Genomic DNA, 21,092 nt, shown 5'->3' with positions numbered 1-21,092 from the left:
ATATCCCCAAAAATAAGTACCCGAGCCCCGCAATTACAGAGTTAAACCACTAAGCGGCACCAAGAATCTTTGGAAGAGGAAGTGGAATCCAGCACAGCACCTTGAGACGTTGAGAGAATTGTATTTATACCTTTTTTAAGATGTTAATACACAATATTCTCCTAAGGTAATCGGTGTGAATGGCGGAACCTTCAAATTGTTCCAATGAACCATTAAAAATGTCACTCACAAGCTAATCGATACCACAAAACCCCCACAGACACACACAAACACACAGGGCAGAGAGACTAACTGTGTATCCGTTAAACAGCTGCCTCCCTTCGGACCCATGGATTACGAGAGCCTGCAGCAGGAGCTAGCTCTCAACGCTCCCCTCTGGAAAAAGATCTGCCCTACTGAGTCCAACCAGGACAGCTCCACCACTATAGTGTATAGGCTGGACAGCTAGGACCCTCCTCCCCCATGTCCCTTTACCTCCCCTCCCCATCCTCCTCCCCTCCTGTATCCCATCTCCCCCTCCCTCACCCTCTGCCTATCCCTCTCCTCCTCCCCTCCTCCCCATGCCTGCGGTTTTGAGATATTTATGTAAATTATAGAAAAAAAAGTTATTTATTGCGTTTAAATAGGGGAAGATGTGGTGACTGTTTATATCTCTGTTTTTAATTTCCTTTCCATATTATTATTATTTTTTAACATTTCTGTTCAGGGTTGCTATGGACTCAAAGTTGGAATAGCCTGTTGCCTTAAAAGGGGGAAGAACTGTTTCTCTTGGACTGGGACGTAGCTGTTGAGATGTTACACACCATCATGTGGTCGTTTCTCCTCTCCGACTGGTCAATCCGTTCACATTTGTTAGGTTCAATATATTTAACTGACCTCACCTCACTGGATAAATGGAATTGACACACACAATTCAATTGTGTGTGTATGTGTGGCAAGGCACACCTGGTCGTCTTCAGTCTTATCACGTCAAAATCCCAGTGCTTTAAAGGATTGTGTTTTCCAATATCACTTTCGTATCGGCGAACAATGCAGATTGGAGTCACTCAATGCAGTGAAGTTGTGTTCATGTAGTCACTGTTTGTATTGCCATTTGTTAGCAGAGTCCAAATCAGGAATTGAGGCAGTCATTTTTAGAAATCATTGAATTAGAAATCAGATTTTAAGGTTAAGGACCCCGAAGAAACAGTCAGAGTTCTGTTGAGCCATCGCTGAAGACGAAAGCCAAAGCAAACGGCATCCAAATGTGGGTGACGATTTATTTTGAATTTTTGTTCGAGTAGAGACCGAGTCCTATTTGAAGAGCTCCCTGCTATGTGCCCTGTTCAAATAACTTGATTTTTAGTTCCTACCATTCAGTTTTTGGTGTCAAGCTTCCAATATAAGGCAAAATTCAGACTATGTATGCTTTGGTTATAAGGGTTAGATAAAGCTCTATATGAAATTCCGAGCCCCATCGTCAATTCACATTCCAACATTTGTTCCTTTCCGGTCCACAACCAGGAGCTCAGAAAGGCAGTGAAAACCGATGTTTGGCCAAGCCGTTTACCCCTGGGCCGTGTCTGTAATCTGCATTAGGATTATCATTAATGATAGTTTTGGGATCATTTTGGGATTGAGACATGGGCGGAAGCGTTGACTCCTAAAACCCTGACCCAGACCGAAGCACGAATACTGCCAGGGGCTCGGATAACACTAAGGGAACCCAGAGATGGGAGACTGTCCCCTAGCTTCTTGGCCCTGTTGTCTCCCCTTGTGGCCTAGTCCCTTCCCAGGGTCAGTTGGCAGTGTTGATGGCTATCTCACCATCCCACACTTAGCTTCTGATTTAAAGAGACTTATAACAAGAGAGAATTCAAATGAAGTCACTGCTTTGGAGCTTTAGGTTCAATGCTATTGTAGTTAAGGATTGTGTGTGTATATGAATGGACGGGCGTGGCTGCGGTAGAAGAGGGGATCCTTTTGTAAAGTAGCTTGCTTTACCTGTGCCGGATCTGAAAGTCACGCAGGTTTGTTTTTAATGTTCATGTGGTGCTTTTAACATTGCATAAATATGTACTTTGTTAAGAACTCAATATATCTCAATCTCTATAAGGACTGTGTGTGTGTGTGTGTGTGTGTGTGTGTGTGTGTGTGTGTGTGTGTGTGTGTGTGTGTGTGTGTGTGTGTGTGTGTGTGTGTGTGTGTGTGTGTGTGTGTGTGTGTGTGTGTGTGTGTGTGTGTGTGTGTGTGTGTGTGTGTCGTAGTGTGCTTTTTAAGTTTTTCATTTGAAGTCGGGGCAGGATTGTCAAAAACTGACCAAAAAAATGAAATCGTGACATGTAATTATTATACATCTCTCACATATTATTTACCAAACTTAGCTCGGGCAAACTTGAACTTTTTCAGTGGAACAGCAGATTAAATGTGTTTTTACTTGGTTATTTAGTAAAAGCTTTCATCTAGAGCGACTTACAGTGGGTTCAGTTACATTAAGGAGGCGGTAGGGATCTAGAATTGTTAAGGGTAAGATGCAGAGATCGGGATGGAACCCAGAAACTGTTGCAAGCCGGCTGTGAGTTAAAGAAGCACTTGTCTAGCCCCTCTCTGCATTTTTAATCTCTGCCGGACCTTTGAAACAGTTGGTGTTGTGCTGGGGATATTTAGCTTTTTGTCTATCTGCCACGGTCGAAGACTATATTTATCTTGAAAGCTATTTTCACTCCTGTTTTGTGAAGCGGTTGAACTTTCTGTCTTAAATATGACTTGTACTGACATTTATTTTATTTTTTCATTAAACTGTCGTTATTGGGTGGTGGTACAATGCATTCAAACACTCCCGTCTTCAGTCTATGAAGAAGCATTGTATTCTGGACCTAAAGACTCGATGCTTTCTTTGTTATAGCTTGGCAAAATATATACAAAGGGTATTTGATTATTGGCTCCATATAAAGTAAAGTTATGTAGAATGGTAGGAGGGCTATTGGTGAATAGCACCATTATCTTAACCAAGCTGGAAACATTCTTCATCGAGTAAACCGAATTGACACCTTAATGCACAAAAATCAATCCTACCTCCAATTATATACACACTTACTGGTTCTCACCTGAAAATGTGCTGATTGCTCCAACAACACTGATAAGGTTGGGCCTTTGAACGCAGTACCACTTTAACCATTCTATCAATTTGCATGGTGTCATTTGTCTGAATCCTTGTGCACAAACACACACTTTTGATTTCCATTGTGTCCATTGCATGCTTTTCTGTATGATTTGATGGAATATGTTATGATTCCATGTTGTCTCGATCATGTTACAACTGTCACTTTTGCCCTTTTTTTTTGCTTAAATTCTGATATCAACATCTGGTGACATTGAATTGGGTGTTTCTCTGAATCTTTGGTCTAATGAGAGTTGATTATCATGACATTTTTTTAATGTGCCTTTTCCTGTAACAGTCAACTTTGTTTGTAAAGGGTAGTTGACAGCAAATTCTGAATGTGATGTACTTTAAGGAAACATTTAGACGTTTACAGTTTTTAAAACTTATGCACCAACAGATGGCCACCAATGGGTGGAAACAAGGCAGAGAGTTCAAACTAAGAGTTTTCTGCCTCCTTTTTCCATGTACCAAATACACCAAATAAAAAACTATTATCAACACATATAAATAGTGATAACTGCTCTTTTTTCACTCACTTATTAACTTGGAATTGTTTAACAATAACCCATTTTCTGAAATTTATTTCAGGACTATTTCTCTTGTCTCAGTGTTGAGGCAAATACATACATTTCAGAACTAAATAAGAATACATGGTAATGTTCATCCTATTGTTTCAGGAAATAGCACTTTCCTGAGTAACCTAAGGTACAGTAGTACATTTAGCAGTACACATTCAAGCATTGGTTCATATATTCATAAATGCATGAACTTGTATTTACCCCTCATTTTCCAGGCAAAACTGTTTGATTCATTACTTTATGTATTTTTAAATGTTACCTTTTGTTGTATACCGATAGAATCTCTAAACATTATTGTTCGCTGTTGGTGTTATATATAACACAAATGGGTTTGGAATTTTTTAACAAGTTCCTACCATTCAGCCACTGATGCTTGTATAATTTGCCAGTATAACTGATAAACATTCACGCATAACGAATAATTATACCATTCACACAAATCTGTACTTAATTTCTGTAAAGATCTTCTTGAAGAATATATATAGATGTGTATAATTCTCAAAAATGTTTTTACTATATCCTTGTCACATATGGTGTTTCTCTAACCTTGGTGGAGGCTAATTCATTTAATCGGGTGCTTGATCTTTTTTGACCTGCCTGTTATTAACCTGTTTCTGTTTTTAATCTGGGTTTCCGTTATGAATCTTCTTTTAGTGTTTCTCCCTAACAAAATTGCCTCTTTCTTTGGCTTCTTCCTCTTTAAGGAATCTAGAATCTAAATCTATCTTATCATTTGATCATGGCAAAATAAGTCATGATTAAACAGGGCATTGGACATCTGATGTTGCGAATGAGTAAAGTAAGGGGCTGCAAAGTCTCCAGATCAATTTTGTTTGTGTGACATTTTAGGAAAGAGGGTTTCGGTCAACATTATTTTCTTGGCTTGCCACCATATCAATACCATATTTTTGTTTCAAAAAGATTGTTGGCCTGCTTTGTCTCTAGAGAATTTATTGATTCCCAGGGTAAGTCTCACCTCGTCTGCGGTTGTGGGGATATCTGAAGTATTTCCATCTGTATGTATTTGTGTCTGTGTGTATATATAAGGCCCTAGGCCTATATAGTCATATTTGAGTAAGCCTAATTTTAACTTGTCTAAATCAGAGCAGACGGGTAGAGTTGACGTGGTTAAAGGTAATTGAACCATCACTTAAGTTAACATCCAAACCATAGGCCAACTCGTACAGATTAAACTGATATCAACCTGCTGAAAGCCCTGGTTTGACATGAAATACTCAGGCCTACTCTTCTCATCTTTATAACAACTAATCTTTTCTTTTTTGTACTAACGATGACGACTTTCCAGCAGTTTCTGGACGATACAGAGAAGGACTTCTTGTTTAAGAGTTGTTGTCAAACTATTCTCTACAAATGGCTCTCTGTTGCCCCCTGCAGGTCAAGTCGGTTATTAACCTGCTGTTCGCTGCCTACACCGGAGACGTCTCTGCACTCAGGAGGTGAGGCGGAAATAACGCTTAATCAAAATATCTATAACATTTCTCTGCAACATGAAGTCTGATTTAAGTGTCTGTGGTTGTGTAGGTTTGCTTTATCGTCGATTGATATGGAACAGAGGGATTATGACTCCAGGACAGCTCTTCATGTGGCAGCTGCAGAAGGTAATTAAAAATTATCATAATCAATGTAGTTATAATTATAATCATCATACATATGATATAATATGTTTAATTGTCATATAGCGTTACACATATTATACAATCTTTATAATGCTTATTATTATAATATGAGTATAATGATATAATCCATCATCATTACTGATTGATTATTTTAGTTGTCGCTTTTACCGGACACACACACTCACATATACACACACACACACACACACACACACACACACACACACACACACACACACACACACCTAAGAGGAGTCTTGTGATTGGATCGCTCACTCTACTGCCATTCCCCATAAGACCTGCAGACTTTGAGCAGCTCCCTAATTTTGGAACCTGTCCCAGAAAAAACGGCACACAAAAAGCCTGCGATTTCATGTACTTCCCCAGCGGGGTTTTGTGATTGGTTTGCTCCCTCCAAGTGAAAGTGTCTTGCGTCAACGTGACCCTTTACGTTCCCCTACCGGGGACGTGACTTCTTTCCTACACAACACAGTCGTACAGGCAGTGATCCGTGCACATTTCCCAGACTATCGATCTCTGATTAAATTCACACACGACCCCATACAGGAAATCTACCGGAAAATTGACTGCATGTTTGAAAGGGGCTTAAGTTGGCCTGAAATCCCATAACTGTGTGTCATGCTGTTCTCAGGACATGGGGAGGTCGTGCGCTTCCTGTTGGAGGCGTGCAAGGTGAACCCCGTGCCCAAAGACAGGTAGGACCCTCCCTCTTCCACTTCCTGTCCACCTTGTCCACTTCCGGTCTGTCTGCGTTTGTCGATTTCGCTATTTAGTCATTCAGCAGTCGCTTTCACCCGAAGCAGCTTTTACATTTTTTGATACAGAAGGTGTACTATGGTGTTGGGGGCAAGAACCGTTAATTGAGTTATTTTAATATATAAAATATGAATTTACATAAAGAGTGAAATACAGAAAATTATATATTTGCACAGAAATAATGTAGTTGGAACTAAACTATGTAACAATAAGTCTCTCAGATGCTGGAATATTGCAAATTGAATATGAAATATTGAGATGATAATTGCAAAATAGGAGTGTGTGATTAAAGATAGTATGAATAGTTAAAGTCCAAGTTGATGTGACTAATATGAGTATCTTTACAATAGCATATTATTAACATTTGTGTTTTTATCCTGGCCTTCTCCCTTGACCCCAGGTGGGGAAACACTCCAATGGAAGAGGCGTTGCACTTTGGTCACCACGATGTGGTCACTATCCTGAAGGACTTCCACGAGAAATACAATCCAATCGCATCAGACACAAACGCCAAGGAGAGTGCGGAGAAAAACCTAGACGGTCTGTTGTAGTACCACCCCCGGGCCAAGAGGTGGCGGCGCTGTAGCGCCGAGAGATATCGCAGTAAAATGGACCAAATGAGTGCTGGGTTATTTGGAGTGGGTCTGTATTCACAACAACGGTCCATCTCTCTCAGAGAAGACGAATGTTCGTTGTTGGTCGTTTTTCGTTTGACAGGGTTTAACTGGGTAAAAATAGAGGCAATTATAGAATATACATTGTAGTTTGTCATGAGTTCTCTTTCAGTAATGTTATAGTTTTCCTGGATGTGTTCTGCTTCAGATGTGACCTTTAACTCCACGTTTTTTTATGTGTGAAGGAAATGCACCAATACTATTGGAAAGTAATCGTACACTATTATGAAACTATATAAGATTAGTACATATTTATTGTTATTGAACCACTGAACTATCAGGATGTAGATCGGTGTCCTCTTCCAAATTCGGTTCTAGAGTGGGTCAACTAAACAGTAGCTTTGTCACACCCGTATATCGGCAGTCTGATGTTTCGTATCATATACTGCCCGTTCACGTACACTCTGTCGTGCAATACAGGCACTCCACTGCTTTTTTAGATGTGCAAGGTAACCGTGATTCAACCAGATGAAGTCGGTTTCTCTTATAAGGGAAAATCCCTTGTGTAAGCTGCTCAAGTCGTCATCAAATCTTGAACTAGAATTAAATGACTGTATTTAACTCATTTAAAATTTGGACCGACGCTTGATAAAAAAAATAAAAAATCTTTGAAGTACACATATTACTTAATCTGTTCAATGAGATTCCCCCAGGGATGGCAAACACCAATCCCGGATATAAACTTGTCTGCTAGTGCGTAGATCTAACATTCCAGGTGTTTTAGTCATTTAAGGGTGTGCCTTTTTGTTATGCTCTGAAACAGACACAGCTGAGGCATATACCTTAGAAAAGAATGACATTTGTTAAACAGCAGTACTAGAAAATGAGGACAAGCACTTTTAGAATCAGTTTAATTTACTCTCCTGTAATACAGCAATACAATAAACAACCCCTGAATATTTATTTATCAATAAATTTGACAAATGCAACTGATTCCTTTCACTGAATGTAAACACTTTTAAAGATGCCATTTTCGGCTTTGGTTTGTCCGTGCTACCTTCCTCGAACCAAACACAACTCGGAAATTATTGATAAGAATGAGAACCAATTAGCTGGCGTGGTTTGACGTCCACATTTTGATCAGTAAGAAACGGTCTTTCCTGAATTCTGGAATCAGGAGCCTAATTAGTAAGTCAAGTGCAACAAAAAGGGCTACATGGACAACATTACGCTGCAGATGTGATTCTGATCACAACTAGCAATATGGCAATACAAGGCCTCTATCACTGCTGTGCATCAAATGGTGTGTGTGTGTTTACTAGATGAACGTGCATAACTATGTTACATTTGTAACTAGCTTTTGTTATGTCTGGGCTTGAGTGAAATGATGGGGGCAAAATTGTTAAGGTCAACTTTAAAAACAAATACATTGTGTTAATTGTGAATCCTGTATTACAGAATATCTTACATTGAAGCTTATTAAATGCATTAATTGCATTCTGTTTAAAGGCAAAATTTATAGTTGATATTGTGCAGCCATACCTTTAAAATGTACTTCTTCGGAGGTTAATATAATCGATGGCGTTAAAGATGCATCTGAATGTTATTTTGAACTTGTAGCTTTAAATTAATTGTTTGTCTGTTTTATGGTAATGTTTTGTATCGTTGATAATTGGCTTGTGACATTTTTGGATGATTAAACAATAACAAACTGAATAAGAGACGGAAATATCAGAATGTTAGATGTACAGTATTCTTTGTTTTTAGTTCCTGAAAAGAGTGTACAGTACAGATGTCATTTGCTTTTGGAACATATATTCAACGTTTATTTTAATAAACAAAAACTAAATTGCACCTTCATTGTTTTTTTTTTCTGTCTCGAAGTTAAAATACACAGAAATCGATCAAACCAGAGAACAATGTAAAGCTTCACCTACGATATAACGAAGCGACCAGGAGATGATATGATTATGATATGGAGTACCACAGCAGTCACTTCCTATTTCAATCTTTCCGCACATTAATATTCACTGACGGCAAAGGAAGAAAATAGCACATAAGAGTACTGCAGTGCATATGGGCTCGGATGCCTACGTTAAACGTTTCTAAGAGCCTTAAAAATGCACAGCCCTTAAAATGGCAACATTTCAAACAAATATTTAAGAGAACGTGGTATATTTGATAGAATTAAATGGTTAACCCCAAAAAAGTTGTTCTTCCTCCAAGGCAGTTTTTTACGGACGCACAGCGACCCATAGAGGTGTGTGTTGATCACTAGTGGTAATGGCTGCATTCAAAGAATAGATGCAGAACATGTTAAAGCACAAAATACTTTTCTGTTGAATGAATTCAAAATGGGAGATCCCTAGGTCAGCTGAGGAATGCGCTATGATGATTGATTTATGTCGGATGATTTTTGGTCAGTAGCTCATTAAAAATTGTTCTCTTCGAAAACGTTACAGTGTGGAACAGTTGTCCAATACAGTTGAGAATACCAATCGAGAAACCCGATCAAACGGTCGACAGGGGATGAGGTCATCACCACGGAGACAGGTTGCCCTGGTCGGTCCAGTCCACGTCTGATAGCAGCTCAATAGTCAAGCCGGAATCCATGCAGTGGTCCACCCATGTCAGACAACTCAGGGAACAGCTCCATCTAGGGACAGAAGCAAAAGAAAGACTGTAATCAAATGGTGCGCTGCAGCGTACAATAAGATGCGTTTAAATACTTTGGTTTTTCATCCCAGGCGGGAAATGTGTGTCACTTCAGAACTACTGGCGGAGAGGGCAAAGAATAGATTTTCTTTATACACAGTGTAATGTACGAATATGCAACAAAAATCAAAAAGCATTCTGCTTCTTCGGGGCAGTTCAACTTAATTACCGTAGTGTCGAAGTCCATGTTTCCGATGATGCTGTTGATGTTGATGTTGGGGTCCATCGTGTTGATGCTGGGGTCCATGTTGCTGAGGCTTGTGTCCATGTTGTTCATGCCGGAGTCCATGTTGTTCAGGCTGGACTCCATGCTGCGGTTCTCCTCAGGTGAAGGAGGGGGAGTAGGGTGCCTGGAGAGCAGCAAGCAGCCAAACATCCCTTTACCATTTAGTCCATTATGCGATCAGGAAGCTTTTGTTTTTTGTTAGGCAAATCTTCTTGGTCTTCAGTATACAGCTTACCTACTGACTATTGTACTATCCTGCTCACTGCAGGGTTTAATCACGAAAGTTAGACGCGTTTTATGTCACTTACACTGACCAATGTCCGGAATTCCTCAGCACATAGCCATCAGTGTTTTCTGCTGTGGCGAGAAAAGGTCAAAGGTCAGTTAAGGGGTACATCGTTTTTCAGTTCCCATGACTTGATCTTGGCACCTTGCTAATCTGGATAAGAATCAAGAAGCTGCGTGTGCTACGCTACACGGTTTACTGTAATATCGTAGCTGATTGGCTGTCTGGCCAGAGTGGGGAAGCTAGCCGTGCTACCTGGTTTGGTGTAGTACGTCCCGAAGGCCTCGTCCCTTGGGGTGTCTGGGTACAGGTAGAGCAGAGGGTTCACACTCCTGCTGCTGGGGTCTGTGAGACGGTAGTGTCGGAGGATGTCGGCCAGGTTGCTGATCGACAGCTCCTTTTTGTAGGGCTCCACGGCGTGAACGCGGGCCGCTGACGGGGGCACAAGCAGAGGTCAAAGGAGAGGCAGGGCACAGGTGTGAGGTTGACGTGTCGTCGTGTCATTCAGCAGTCGCTTTCCTCAAACACAGCTTTCAGTTCATCTCAACCCATTAAGGATCAGGTCGGGGTTAAGGACTCCTGCTCAAGGATTCCTGCAGGCATACTGTGGACATTTGAACCACGTAGGACCTCGGCTGTATTAGAACCCTGCAGTTGTCGGCTTAGCTCAGGAGGTAGAGCAAGTGCCTTGTAACCGAAGGGTTGCTAGTTCGATCCCCAGCTCCTCCTAGCTGACTGTTGATGTGTCCCTGAGCAAGACACTTAACCCTGACTGCTCCAGACGAGCTGGCAGTCGCCTTGCATGGCTGACTCTGCCGTCGGTGTGTCAATTTGTGCATTAACCGATGTAAGTCGCTTTGGATAAAAGCGTCTGCTAAATGCCCTAATTGTAATAGAAAGGTCTAATACACTCTAGGGCTTGTACCTATGAACTTTGAAATTTCCTTTTCTAAAAATACACAAAATGTTGAAATAGAGAATGTTATAATCGAAAATAAATACAAATATGTTTCCAGCTCTTTCTACAATTTCTATAAAACATTTAATGAATAAAATATGTATACAAAATAAATAAATTAGTTTAAACTCGATTATATTAGTTTGGAGATCGTTATCGAGATCGGAAAAATCGAAATTGCAATCAAAATTTGATTAATCGCACAGCCCTAATAGGCTCTTTGGGGTGAGGCAGGACGTACCGCCCGTGGAGTGGTCCACCCAGCTGAAGGTGATGGCTCCCTCCTTGGTCTCGCTGAAGCGCAGCAGGAAGGTTCCGTGGGGCTTGTCCTTCAGCAGCACGATGGCCGAGTCCCTACTGATGAAGCCCATGATGTGCCTGATGATATCAATAATACTCAATAACTCAATAATTATGCGGTAATTCCCCATACGGAACTGTATTCATTAAAAATATGAATGATTTGAGGTGCGAGTGTGATCCAGCGACGTTCTTCAGAACTCTTACCCGTCACGCCAAATCGACAACAAGTGATTTTTAATCAGGCTCAGAATGCCCTCGATCCAAACCCAGGTGGCGTCACACTGGCCGCAGACAGACATAGGCAACACAAGGGTTAGCATAGCAACAGCAGCACAAACAAAAACACAGAGGTATGAAGTCTGAAAGGCATCAAGGTCACTCTATCATTGAGATGTGTGTTCAATCCTGTATGGCTGGACTATTTCTATGAAGATCAGACACTCATGGTCACAAACAAGGGTTGACATGTGGTTATTACTAGAAAGTAGGCTAAGTAGGGTAGGAAATCCAAAGTGTGGGATCGGTTTGACCCCAGGAAGGGTTAACTCTGCAGGCAAACATTTAATTTGGCCGTCCCTCGTCGACCCCAAACACGAGTTATCATTTGAAACATGCATGTAGTCTCACCCGAACCGAATAGCCTATCTCAGTGTTTTCCAACCTGTGGTACGCGTACTACCAGGATACTGTAGGTGGTACGCCAGAGTTTATTCTTGAAATCGACAAATTTATAATCTCAAACCAAAGTCAACAGAAGAGGACATGAGAACAACCTACCTTGTAGAACTTGTTCCAGCTGACAAGGCCATCGGTCTCATCTGAGGAAACAGTCAGCAGTGCGACACGTGTGAGAGTGAATGCGTGAATTAATGTCAAGACTGAGATCGCATTTGCTGGACGTGAAAGTGTTAACATTGTGCCACACATTTTTAACGACAACAAAGTTGGCTGCCGCTGATGTAGAATGGTCTGTTGACTACGCTATCGAGACAGTACTTAAAGGTCCCATGACATGCTATTTTATGTATTCTTTAATATTAGGTATAAGTGGGCAACTAACACAGTATTCAAAGACGTTCCCGAAATTCCGCCGTGGTGCAGAGTTACAGCCACTCCGAGCCAGTCGCACATTGAGCTTCCCCGAAATGCGCTGTTTTGGTGTCTGTAGCTATAATGCAAATGAGGAGGAGCGAGGCGGGTCAAGGAGGAGGGTGGGGGTGTGGCCCTGAGCAGCTTGCAGCCACGGTACCATGCGCTCTGTTTACAGTGGATGTATCGCAATGGCGAGGTGCACACAGCCTTTAGCCGTGTTCTGTAAATCTTCTAGAACACACGGGAGTCCTGGAGCTCTATATCTAAATATTATCATATAGCCTACATAGATATCTATATCATATAATATATATTATCACAGCCAAAAGCTGTGTGAGCCGATATTATGAATCTCAAACGACCGCGTTGGGTTCTCCGACGTTCCTGGTTCTTCAACGTCCTCATCAATGTGAAGTAGACTGTACCGCGACAAGGAGGAGAAAGGGGCCGTTGCCGGGCAGCGCTTAGGCACCTCCGCCTCCGGCGGTGGTCCCTCAGCGGGGCTCAAGCGGGAGACATTCGCCGCCAACAATCCCTTTCTCCTCCATGTCGTGGTTCATGTTCTTGAGGGAGTCAAAGCCAAAGTTCCTTCCCCCCAATTCATTCTCAACCTTGGCTGAGATAACCCCCAATACGAGTCTCGTTGTAGAAATACCAGAGACGAGAGTCCGACGTGTTATGCGCCATAACACCAAAAGCAGAACGGTTATCCAAATAACAAGGAAGTGTACAACACTTGCGTTACAGTCCTGGAGCTCTATGTCTAAATAATATCATATAATACATAGATATCTATATCATATAATACATATTATCATGGCAAAAAGCTGTGTGCGCCTCCAGACGATATTATGAATCACAAATGACTTTGTCGGGTTCTGCGACGTCTCTGGTTCTTCCACTTTCACATCAACCTGAAGTCGACTGAACCGCGCGCTGCCTGCTGCCGGCTGCCCGCTGCCGGGCGATGGTGCCTCGCGGCAACCGGCGGCATGTCGCAGTTCATGTACTTCAGCCAGTCAAAGCCAAAGTTCCTTTCCCCCAATTCCTTCTCAACCATAGCTCAGATAACCCCCACAACAGTCTTTTTGTGGAAATACAAGACACGTCAAAGAACCGACAAGAAACACTTGCGTTACAGTGTGTGTATTCACACACACACACATGTGGCGCTTGCACGGTCGAGTCTCATTGGCGGGCCAACGTCTCTGGGTGGGCCAGGCAGAGTAAGGGGAGGAGCATGATGACGTTTAGGACGTCGTCATGCTTGATGACGTCCTAAACACAGACATTCCAAATCAGCGCACTTGAGCCTCCGTTTTTTCCCAAAGGCGAGCAGAACAGCTAGTGCTCGTTTTACACCAAACGCAAGTTTTAGCCACTGGGGGACCATAGGCAGGCTAGGGGAACTCATATTTATGTTAGAAAACCTCATAAAGTGAGATTTTCATGTCATGGGACCTTTAAAGAACTGAACGTTATTTTTCCAAGAAAATAAGCACAAATGACAGAAAGAAGTCTCTTTCTCTTCGCTCAGTGCTGCATCGCACGTTTCGTTGCTATGATTGGTTATAGGCCTATCCATTTGCGTCCAGAGACGTTACCGCAACGGGTTCAGGCGGAAATCGAAAACGATTCAAGAGGTTCCAGACTAATTGCAGTTTGCAAGTCATCTGGCGTCGCCAAGCTAACGTTTCCCGGGGCGGACTCACCCACAAACTTGTCCTTCAGCATGGCTAGCTGCTGCTCATCAAGGCCCCGTTCACTCATAGCCTGGAACTGCCAGCTTAGCACCTCTGAAAGTTGTGGCCAGGTTACAGTGGGCGGGGTCAGGAACAACAGATTCTAAAGGAAACAGAATACAGGATGTTGACAGAGCTACTGTGGTAGCTAAGGGGCCACCGGCACCTTTGAAGACCCTTCGGTAAACCTTTGTAACGTAGGATGTCGTAGTGCCGTTGTAGCACGACTTCCTATCATTCGGAACATCGCTGGTTGAAGACCAGGTCAAATATTGTATGCTTGGAAAACCCTTTGTTTTCTTCTTTCTTTTTTTTTATGAGTCCGGAAGCAGGAAACAAAGCCGAGCAGCAGCCTTGAGCCGGTCGCACAGTGACGAGAAGGAGACCCACCTTTGGCTGGAGGTCCGCCGCCATAGCGCTCCACAGGATGGACGCCCAGGCCCCGTGGCCCTGGGCGGTACTGGAGATGACCACCAGGGGCAGCGTGCTGGTCTGCACCAATCAAGAAGGGTGAAACAGTGGGAAGGGAACACAGTGTGAAACCCCAGGGATGTATCATGAGAAATCACCTGGGGAGACGTCACAGATCCCGGGCAGGAAACCAAAAACCTGAAAGACCATTAGACTATTCTATCTAATGTCTGATTTGTGAAACTAGGATTAGCCCAATCTCGGTACCAAACATTTTTGTTGTGATGCCTTTCCACCAGACTTGATTTCATCAAAAACATGACTTGCTAACTCTTAACCCCATCCTAAGTTACGGCCAGAAATCACTGAGCATTCTCACCTCTACGTCCAACGTCAGGCCTGGCAGCTTGAGTTCCATCACACACGTGATAGAGTGCAGCTCCTCGGTCACGGCCAGGAGACTCTGGGGAAGAAGGACACTTTCTTAGCCCTGGGCTGAACCCTGTCTTGGCCCAAAGCTAGGTTAGGAGTCAACCCTGGTCTAACCATAGAGTGAAGGCAAAACAATTAATATATTTAGGGGTCTTGGATCAAATCATGCCTTGGGTCAAAATGATTTTACAAACATTAATTAAGTGTTTTGCATGTATTTAAAAGCTACAAAATAAGGTTGGACAGAATTTTAACGTACTTCAGTTTGTCGCTTGCTTTTATATTTTTCTTCCACAAGTACCTTGAGGGGGGGAAAAAACAACACATTTTGAACATATTATACCATTGCATTCGTCTTTTACTTCAGTCCCGAATGAGATTTAATGATGTACATGTTTTGTCTTACATTCAGAAGAAAGAAAAAGTAGGTGATTAGCAAGTCCATCAGCACAAACAAAAGCTCAAAGAGTATTCTTTGAGAATACTCAACGCTTCATATGACCTTATTCATGGGGGGGTAACCTTCCTAAAATCAAGCCCTCTTTAAGCGCTTGGGAAGCGGGGAAGCGCTCTTTAACAGGGATGTTATCTGTTATGTTACACCCCCCCCCCTACTAGCCAGGTAGTAGGGGGTTCTGGGTCGGTACCCCAATGTCTTCAGTCTACCTGTAGGCAATCCTGGGCCTAGCTCTAACCCCTCAAGCTCACTGATCATCTTCGGTTCAAAGCTAAAAGACTAGTGGGCATTGTACAAGTACATTTTGTTTGTCCCCGGGGGCCAATAAGATTGCAGTAGACACACAACAGGATGGGGAGTGGAAGCCAGCGAGATAGGTAGTGACATGGTACACAGAACAAACAAATACCAAGCGATATAGTGAGGAAGTAGAATACCAGGCGCTCAAACTGTGCCACCAAGCCCGTCCTCTCATCAGCATCCATCGTCTTACTCACTCCCTTCGGGTTGAAGTTGAACTTCCGGAAACTAGGAATTCACATAAATATATAGATGAGAAATGTCCAGTACTGTAATCTATCAAGCAATGTATTAATTACTATATAGTTTACCATTTTTTTATTATTATCTTTTTACCTACCCGTTGACCGCTCCAATTTCATCAAAATCCCTTAAAAGAAAGATAGCATGTGAAATGATGACAAAGCTCCTGTTCACAAAACACTTAAGATTGTATACTATAAGGCCTCTTACGTACTTGTCGAAAATCAGAGTAACTTTAGGCATCCAATTAAATGAGGAGTGATTCACCAGGAACCTGGGGAAGGAATGTGTATATAATATTTTATATTTCTCTCTCTTTAATCTTAATATTATAGAAATCAGTTAAGGCCTAGGGCAAGATCCAAATCGCAGGAGCTGCAATTTTATGAAGGGTGAACCTTTTGTACAATTATAACAGCATTTTAACTGAAGGACAGTAGTGCGGTGTCCTGGCGCTCACATATTTTCTCCAGATATATATAAGATAAGTAAGATAAGTGTTGGGTACATGTACACCCGATACATTGTTAAATGATTGTAATAATTCTTTCAAAAGGAAAATCATTCCCACTCAGTGAATAATTTAGCCATCGCTTTGTCAGTCCAAATTCTTCGACACAATGCTTTGTATTGTGCAGATGTTGTACCATGAGTTTGTTCAACGATATCTCTGCCAAGCTACCATGGTTGTGATCCACTAAACTTGTCTGTTAGATACACCTAGACTAGGATGGGACATGGGAACTTATCAGCCCTTACCTTGTTTTGACTGAGAAGCGCACGTTAGTCTTGAGGATCAGAGGTCTCTGAGCAGAGTTGGGCTGTTTCTCCACCACCAGAGCACTGCAAGGCAACACCACCCCCCAGTTACTTTATTCACTCCCAAGAAAAGGGTATGGCACGAGACCGTGTTCACAGGCCACCTATATAATATAGATAGTCCTCACTTTTTCAGGAGCTTTATGAACAGGCAATGTGCGGTCTGCTCACACTGGGTCCTCAGAGACAGGAGGTCACTGGGTGGAAACTGTAGGTCCAGTTCCGGCAGCTTCCTCAGCTGTTGGAGCTGCTTGTCCAGAGCTAATGCGGCCGCCATGAACCTGACACACACACACACACACACACACACACACACACACACACACACACACACACACACACACACACACACACACACACACACACACACACACACACACACACACACACACACACAGTGGAGGTGTGCTTATTCAAAGTCATCGAAGTTAACACCAGCCCCAGGTCTAAATGGTCAAGTGCTTATTGAGAGTCATCACACATCACAGCCCGAGGTCATCATGAACATATGTAAAGTACCAGTTCTGCAGCTTGTGCAGACTGGTGTCGATTGGAGCTCCGATGCAGGCCTGCTGCTGTCTGAGCTTCCAGCTCCTCAGCTCCTCATCCACCACCCTGGACACCACCTGCTCTGCCAGCTTCAGCGTGTTCCCGATCAGGTTACACACGTCCTGCACAGCCATCAGACAAACAAATAGGTTAATACGTTTTCATTAACATTTATCGGACACTTTTATCCAAAGCAACTGACATATACATCAATATTGGAATCGCTGCACAAAAGGCCCCTTCTCACCTGAAGGTTTTGAAATGCCAGATCAAGTTTTTCGGTAAAGGTAGCGGTTTGGGCTTCTCAAAAGGCTCGACTTTCTGTCTTTTTAGCGGAATGCTACCATTCACAAAGCACTGGTAATACCGTTCTATCCATCCATCCATCCATCCATCCATCCATCCATCCATCCATCCTTCCATCCATCTATATTTATATATGCGTATATTTATGTGTGCGCTTTTGCCATTAACAGTTACGTGCCAGACTTTTACCGGCAATGTTACAGCGTCTAATGCAGGGAAATTGGTGGAAACGATTTGCCTGCATTTTGATACTGGCTAACATTCCCACTATGATGTTAAATTACCGGCACAGTGTGCCTCTAAATACTTTAAGCTCCTCTGATGTAAATCTGTATAAGCAGAGGCAATGTGTACACAAAATGGCTGAGGTCAGTTCCAGATCCACGGGACAGTTGGTTCACACAGATCAGAGAAGTAAAACCAATGTGTGTGTGTACCAGTCTGGCTTGATTCAGAGCTTCGAGCATTCGGTCTAGGTCAATCTTTCTCATCTGAAGTTGCAGGGAGACTGGTGATCCGTTCAGCTGCTCCACTGGAGATGACAACAAACACAAATCGCTAACCATCATAAAACGTGCGGAAACTTGTTTACATGCTAAACGTAGTGCTGAATCTCTGACCATGCGCAGGATGAATTCATACATTTAATCGTTTAACATGACATGAACATTGGATGCTGTTCAAGGTATCTCGTAGCTTAAACACATTAACCACATTTGTGTTTACATGGAATTACAAGTTACTCAATTAAAATGATTGTCTTAAATCAGATTTAGATCTGTTAGTTAGCGTACATGTAAACATACTAATTGTTTAAGTGCTTTGGAATTGGTCGCAATGAAAGGGGCATTAAGAGTTTATTTATTATCCTTATAATGGATGTCAGAAAGATCAGCCCCTTTCAATCCTGTTGTACCTTCGTCTTGCCACTCTTTCAAGAAGGAGTCATGCTTTCCTAACTGCTCGTCGATTGACTTGATTTTCAAATCAGCCATCTGCGCCAAAAGAAAAGGATATGGTTATTAAAAATCTTTTTTAGACACTGAATAATATGGTTGGTTTAAAATGGGTTGTTCAGTGGTTAATGTTCAGATCTGTAAAAATGGGGTAACAGGCCAAATTAAGTTTGGGAACCACTGTAATATAATTCCTAACCCTAACTAGTGACAGTATCCTGTATTCAAAATCTGATGGTCCCACAACCATATTTATATAAGTCTGTGTCTATATAGATCCAAAATACTACCTGAATTTTCTTCTGTAGTTCAATGATGGAGTCGTCCAGCTCTATCTGGCATTCCTGGGAAAAGAGATGTTTACGTATTTAAAACGGACACCTGCCGTGATCCCATGAAGTGAATGAATCACTGTGTCCCGAAAAAAACTATTTCAATAAGAAAAGGGGACGAAAGTCGATTATGATTCAATCACATATTCATCTCCCAGCCCAAAGGTTATTTGTTTGAACCCCAGTGTCCGCAGTCATCAAACAGCCTTGAGACAACCAATTCAGCCGACCCATCCAAGCCAAGCAAAGAGATGATAATAACCGTGTTTTTTTATATTGACAAAATAAATGCAAATAATTATATGGGCGGCACCCTTATAAGATAAATAAGAAGACGGGTGGGTGAGTGGGGGATTAACTCCCATCGGGCCAATCACAAACTTCCCGCACTGACCTGGAGATTCGCCCTAGTTGATGTAATGATCTTCCGCTCCTCTGACAGACATCGAGAGATGATCCTTGCCATGTACACTGGGTTCGCCTGGAAGCGGGCCTGAGAGGAAGAGACAGCACGGCTCTTAAGATAGGCCGAGCAGAGCCCCGGCGCCACGAGCCCACAAATGCCCCTTCAATACCCCGTCGCTTTATTTGCTAAACTTCAAGTCTTTCGCAAAGTGCTGATCGTTTATTTTCCACTGACTAGTCTCGAAAAAGGGAACTGCATTACGCATCAGATACGCAATTATTCCTACATAACACAACTCAGGCTACATATCCTTGCTTGAGGATATGTTTAGTCTGATAAGAGAAAGGAGGACACGAATTGATAACATGTGGAACGGAAGCAGTTGGCCTACCCTCGCATCGTTTACTAGTTGTAAATAGTTGGGTCCGCCTAAAATGTTGTTCTGTTGCACAAGACGGCTGTAGTGTTCCTCAACCATGTCCAGCAACTCATCATAACGAGCCCTGGCAAGTCCCTCATCCTCTGCCACCGATTTCCTGCAATAGCACAAAACAAATCCCTTGAGAATCTTGTAAATACCATAACTGAAAGAAAGATGAAATATTACAACTCCGTTGTTAGTGTCCTATTGGAAAAATTTAAGAAGGGTCTCTGTCTTTCCAGTAGGAATTGTTCATGTTCTTAACAAAAGATTTGAAAAATATTTAATCGAATATACTTGTTTTTTTGTTTTTTTTGGAGTAAGGGTCCTTTACCAATCTTGGGCCTCGATCCAGGCGCTCGCAATGCCTCGGAATTCCAAGGGGAATTGTTGGTGGACATACACCTGGATGACCTGGTTCTGATGCTCCGAGTCAAGGTTCTTCAGCTCCTGCCACTGAGCCATCTAACGACGAATATAAAAAAACATCCATATCCGTTTAAATTTAGGTTGAAACATCGTATTCACTTAATTCGTAGGCCTATAATTCGTAGAACTATCCCGTTTGTTTATTTCTGACGTCACGGCAAAAAAAATCGAGTCATCATATTTTTTTCAATTGTATTTTATAAATGTATATGTGTAAAACTGTTCCAAATGAACATTTGAACATAGATTCTTGGTGTAAGTGCATTGGATCTATAGCCGTGCTGTATTGTTTAATGTGCTTGGGGTATAAAGTTCCGGGTTTTTGATAAGGCTACGGCGGTGATGATAATACATTCCTCCACATTTAAAATCCGAGTACACCTATTAATAGAGCAGTCATTCAATATTCTGACGTTCTCAATACCCAATATAAATAGACTTACCCTTGCTTTGTGATGAATCCAATGGGCATTGAACGCGCACTTTGCGTTCTCTGCGAGTCCGAACAGCCTGGGCCAAACAGCGTGGGCTGGTGTTCCCCAGCCCACACACCGTGGACGGTGTTCAATGAACTATTTGGCCTATTATATGAACTATTAGACAATTGATTTTAACTATTAACGATGTACCTTCTTGTACGTACTTCAACTCCTCCCCACCTACTCCACTCTGATCTTCACACGACTTCAATAGGCTATACAAAAAATTAAAAACGCCTAAAGTACGCGCTGTGCCTACTTCTTAAAGTTAAAGTTATCGTCTTGGTTCCGTGTTGCCCAGTAAGATCGGTGGCCACTTGAGGACTGCTCTGCACCGTCCACTGCTGTCACTAGGCTGGTTGAATGCGCAGCGCACTTCTAAATGCAACCAGAGGAGGAGCGACTTGTGTGAATCACGTGGTTCTCGAGAAACAGAGAGGGAATTCCCCTGTAAGGGAGAGGGAGACGAAAGGAGAGGGAGA

At 42.4% G+C, this 21,092-nt stretch overlaps 2 protein-coding genes across 7 annotated transcripts in view; one reads left to right on the top strand and one right to left on the bottom strand.

Annotated features, from left to right (window-relative positions):
* LOC130373310 (glutaminase kidney isoform, mitochondrial-like) overlaps positions 1 to 9,377 on the top strand; it is a 31,399-nt gene extending 22,022 nt beyond the window's left edge. Inside the window, exons 9-12 of one of the 5 annotated variants that reach the window (XM_056579712.1) lie at positions 5,116 to 5,177; positions 5,263 to 5,339; positions 6,010 to 6,073; positions 6,535 to 9,377. In XM_056579712.1, the coding sequence (XP_056435687.1) occupies positions 5,116 to 5,177; positions 5,263 to 5,339; positions 6,010 to 6,073; positions 6,535 to 6,685 (354 nt within the window). In that variant the 3' untranslated portion in view covers positions 6,686 to 9,377. Of the gene's footprint in view, positions 1 to 310; positions 5,178 to 5,262; positions 5,340 to 6,009; positions 6,074 to 6,534 lie in introns of those variants that run through there. The other 4 variants (XM_056579710.1, XM_056579708.1, XM_056579709.1 and 1 more) reach the window with 4 other exon arrangements.
* On the bottom strand, positions 6,600 to 21,086 carry LOC130373309 (signal transducer and activator of transcription 1-alpha/beta-like). Of its 2 annotated transcripts, none has more exons than XM_056579707.1 (24): positions 20,575 to 20,963; positions 20,037 to 20,167; positions 19,673 to 19,817; positions 19,270 to 19,368; positions 18,834 to 18,887; positions 18,504 to 18,582; positions 18,025 to 18,119; positions 17,252 to 17,403; positions 16,861 to 17,013; positions 16,673 to 16,756; positions 16,128 to 16,187; positions 16,011 to 16,040; positions 15,808 to 15,898; positions 15,173 to 15,214; positions 14,861 to 14,944; positions 14,461 to 14,562; positions 14,041 to 14,173; positions 12,014 to 12,054; positions 11,441 to 11,517; positions 11,175 to 11,311; positions 10,231 to 10,407; positions 9,998 to 10,043; positions 9,633 to 9,813; positions 6,600 to 9,404 (listed from the first exon to the last, which is right to left on the bottom strand). In XM_056579707.1, exons 2-24 carry the CDS (start codon positions 20,165 to 20,167, stop codon positions 9,339 to 9,341), a joined length of 2,259 nt encoding a protein of 752 aa, XP_056435682.1. In that variant the 5' UTR covers positions 20,575 to 20,963; the 3' UTR covers positions 6,600 to 9,338. The 2 variants fall into 2 exon arrangements, with proteins under 2 accessions (XP_056435682.1, XP_056435681.1); XM_056579706.1 differs by having other exon boundaries at positions 6,602 to 9,404; positions 9,998 to 10,046; positions 20,575 to 21,086.
* Between the last annotated feature and the right edge of the window lie 6 nt (positions 21,087 to 21,092).

Source organism: Gadus chalcogrammus, chromosome 20 (assembly GCF_026213295.1).
Source record: "Gadus chalcogrammus isolate NIFS_2021 chromosome 20, NIFS_Gcha_1.0, whole genome shotgun sequence".
Taxonomy (NCBI): Eukaryota; Metazoa; Chordata; class Actinopteri; order Gadiformes; family Gadidae; genus Gadus; species Gadus chalcogrammus.
Note: the sequence above shows the minus strand (reverse complement) of the source record. Positions and strands in the feature narration are given on the sequence as shown.

Excerpts from the sequence above, each read along its gene's own strand:
- LOC130373309 (XM_056579706.1), bottom strand. The coding sequence starts at position 20,167 with ATGGCTCAGTGGCAGGAGCTGAAGAACCTTGACTCGGAGCATCAGAAC. Across the intron at positions 11,312-11,440 it reads TTGTCGATTTGGCGTGACGG|GCACATCATGGGCTTCATCA; the intron begins GTAAGAGTTCTG and ends TGATATCATCAG. Across the intron at positions 10,047-10,230 it reads GACGTACTACACCAAACCAG|CAGAAAACACTGATGGCTAT; the intron begins GTAGCACGGCTA and ends TTCTCGCCACAG.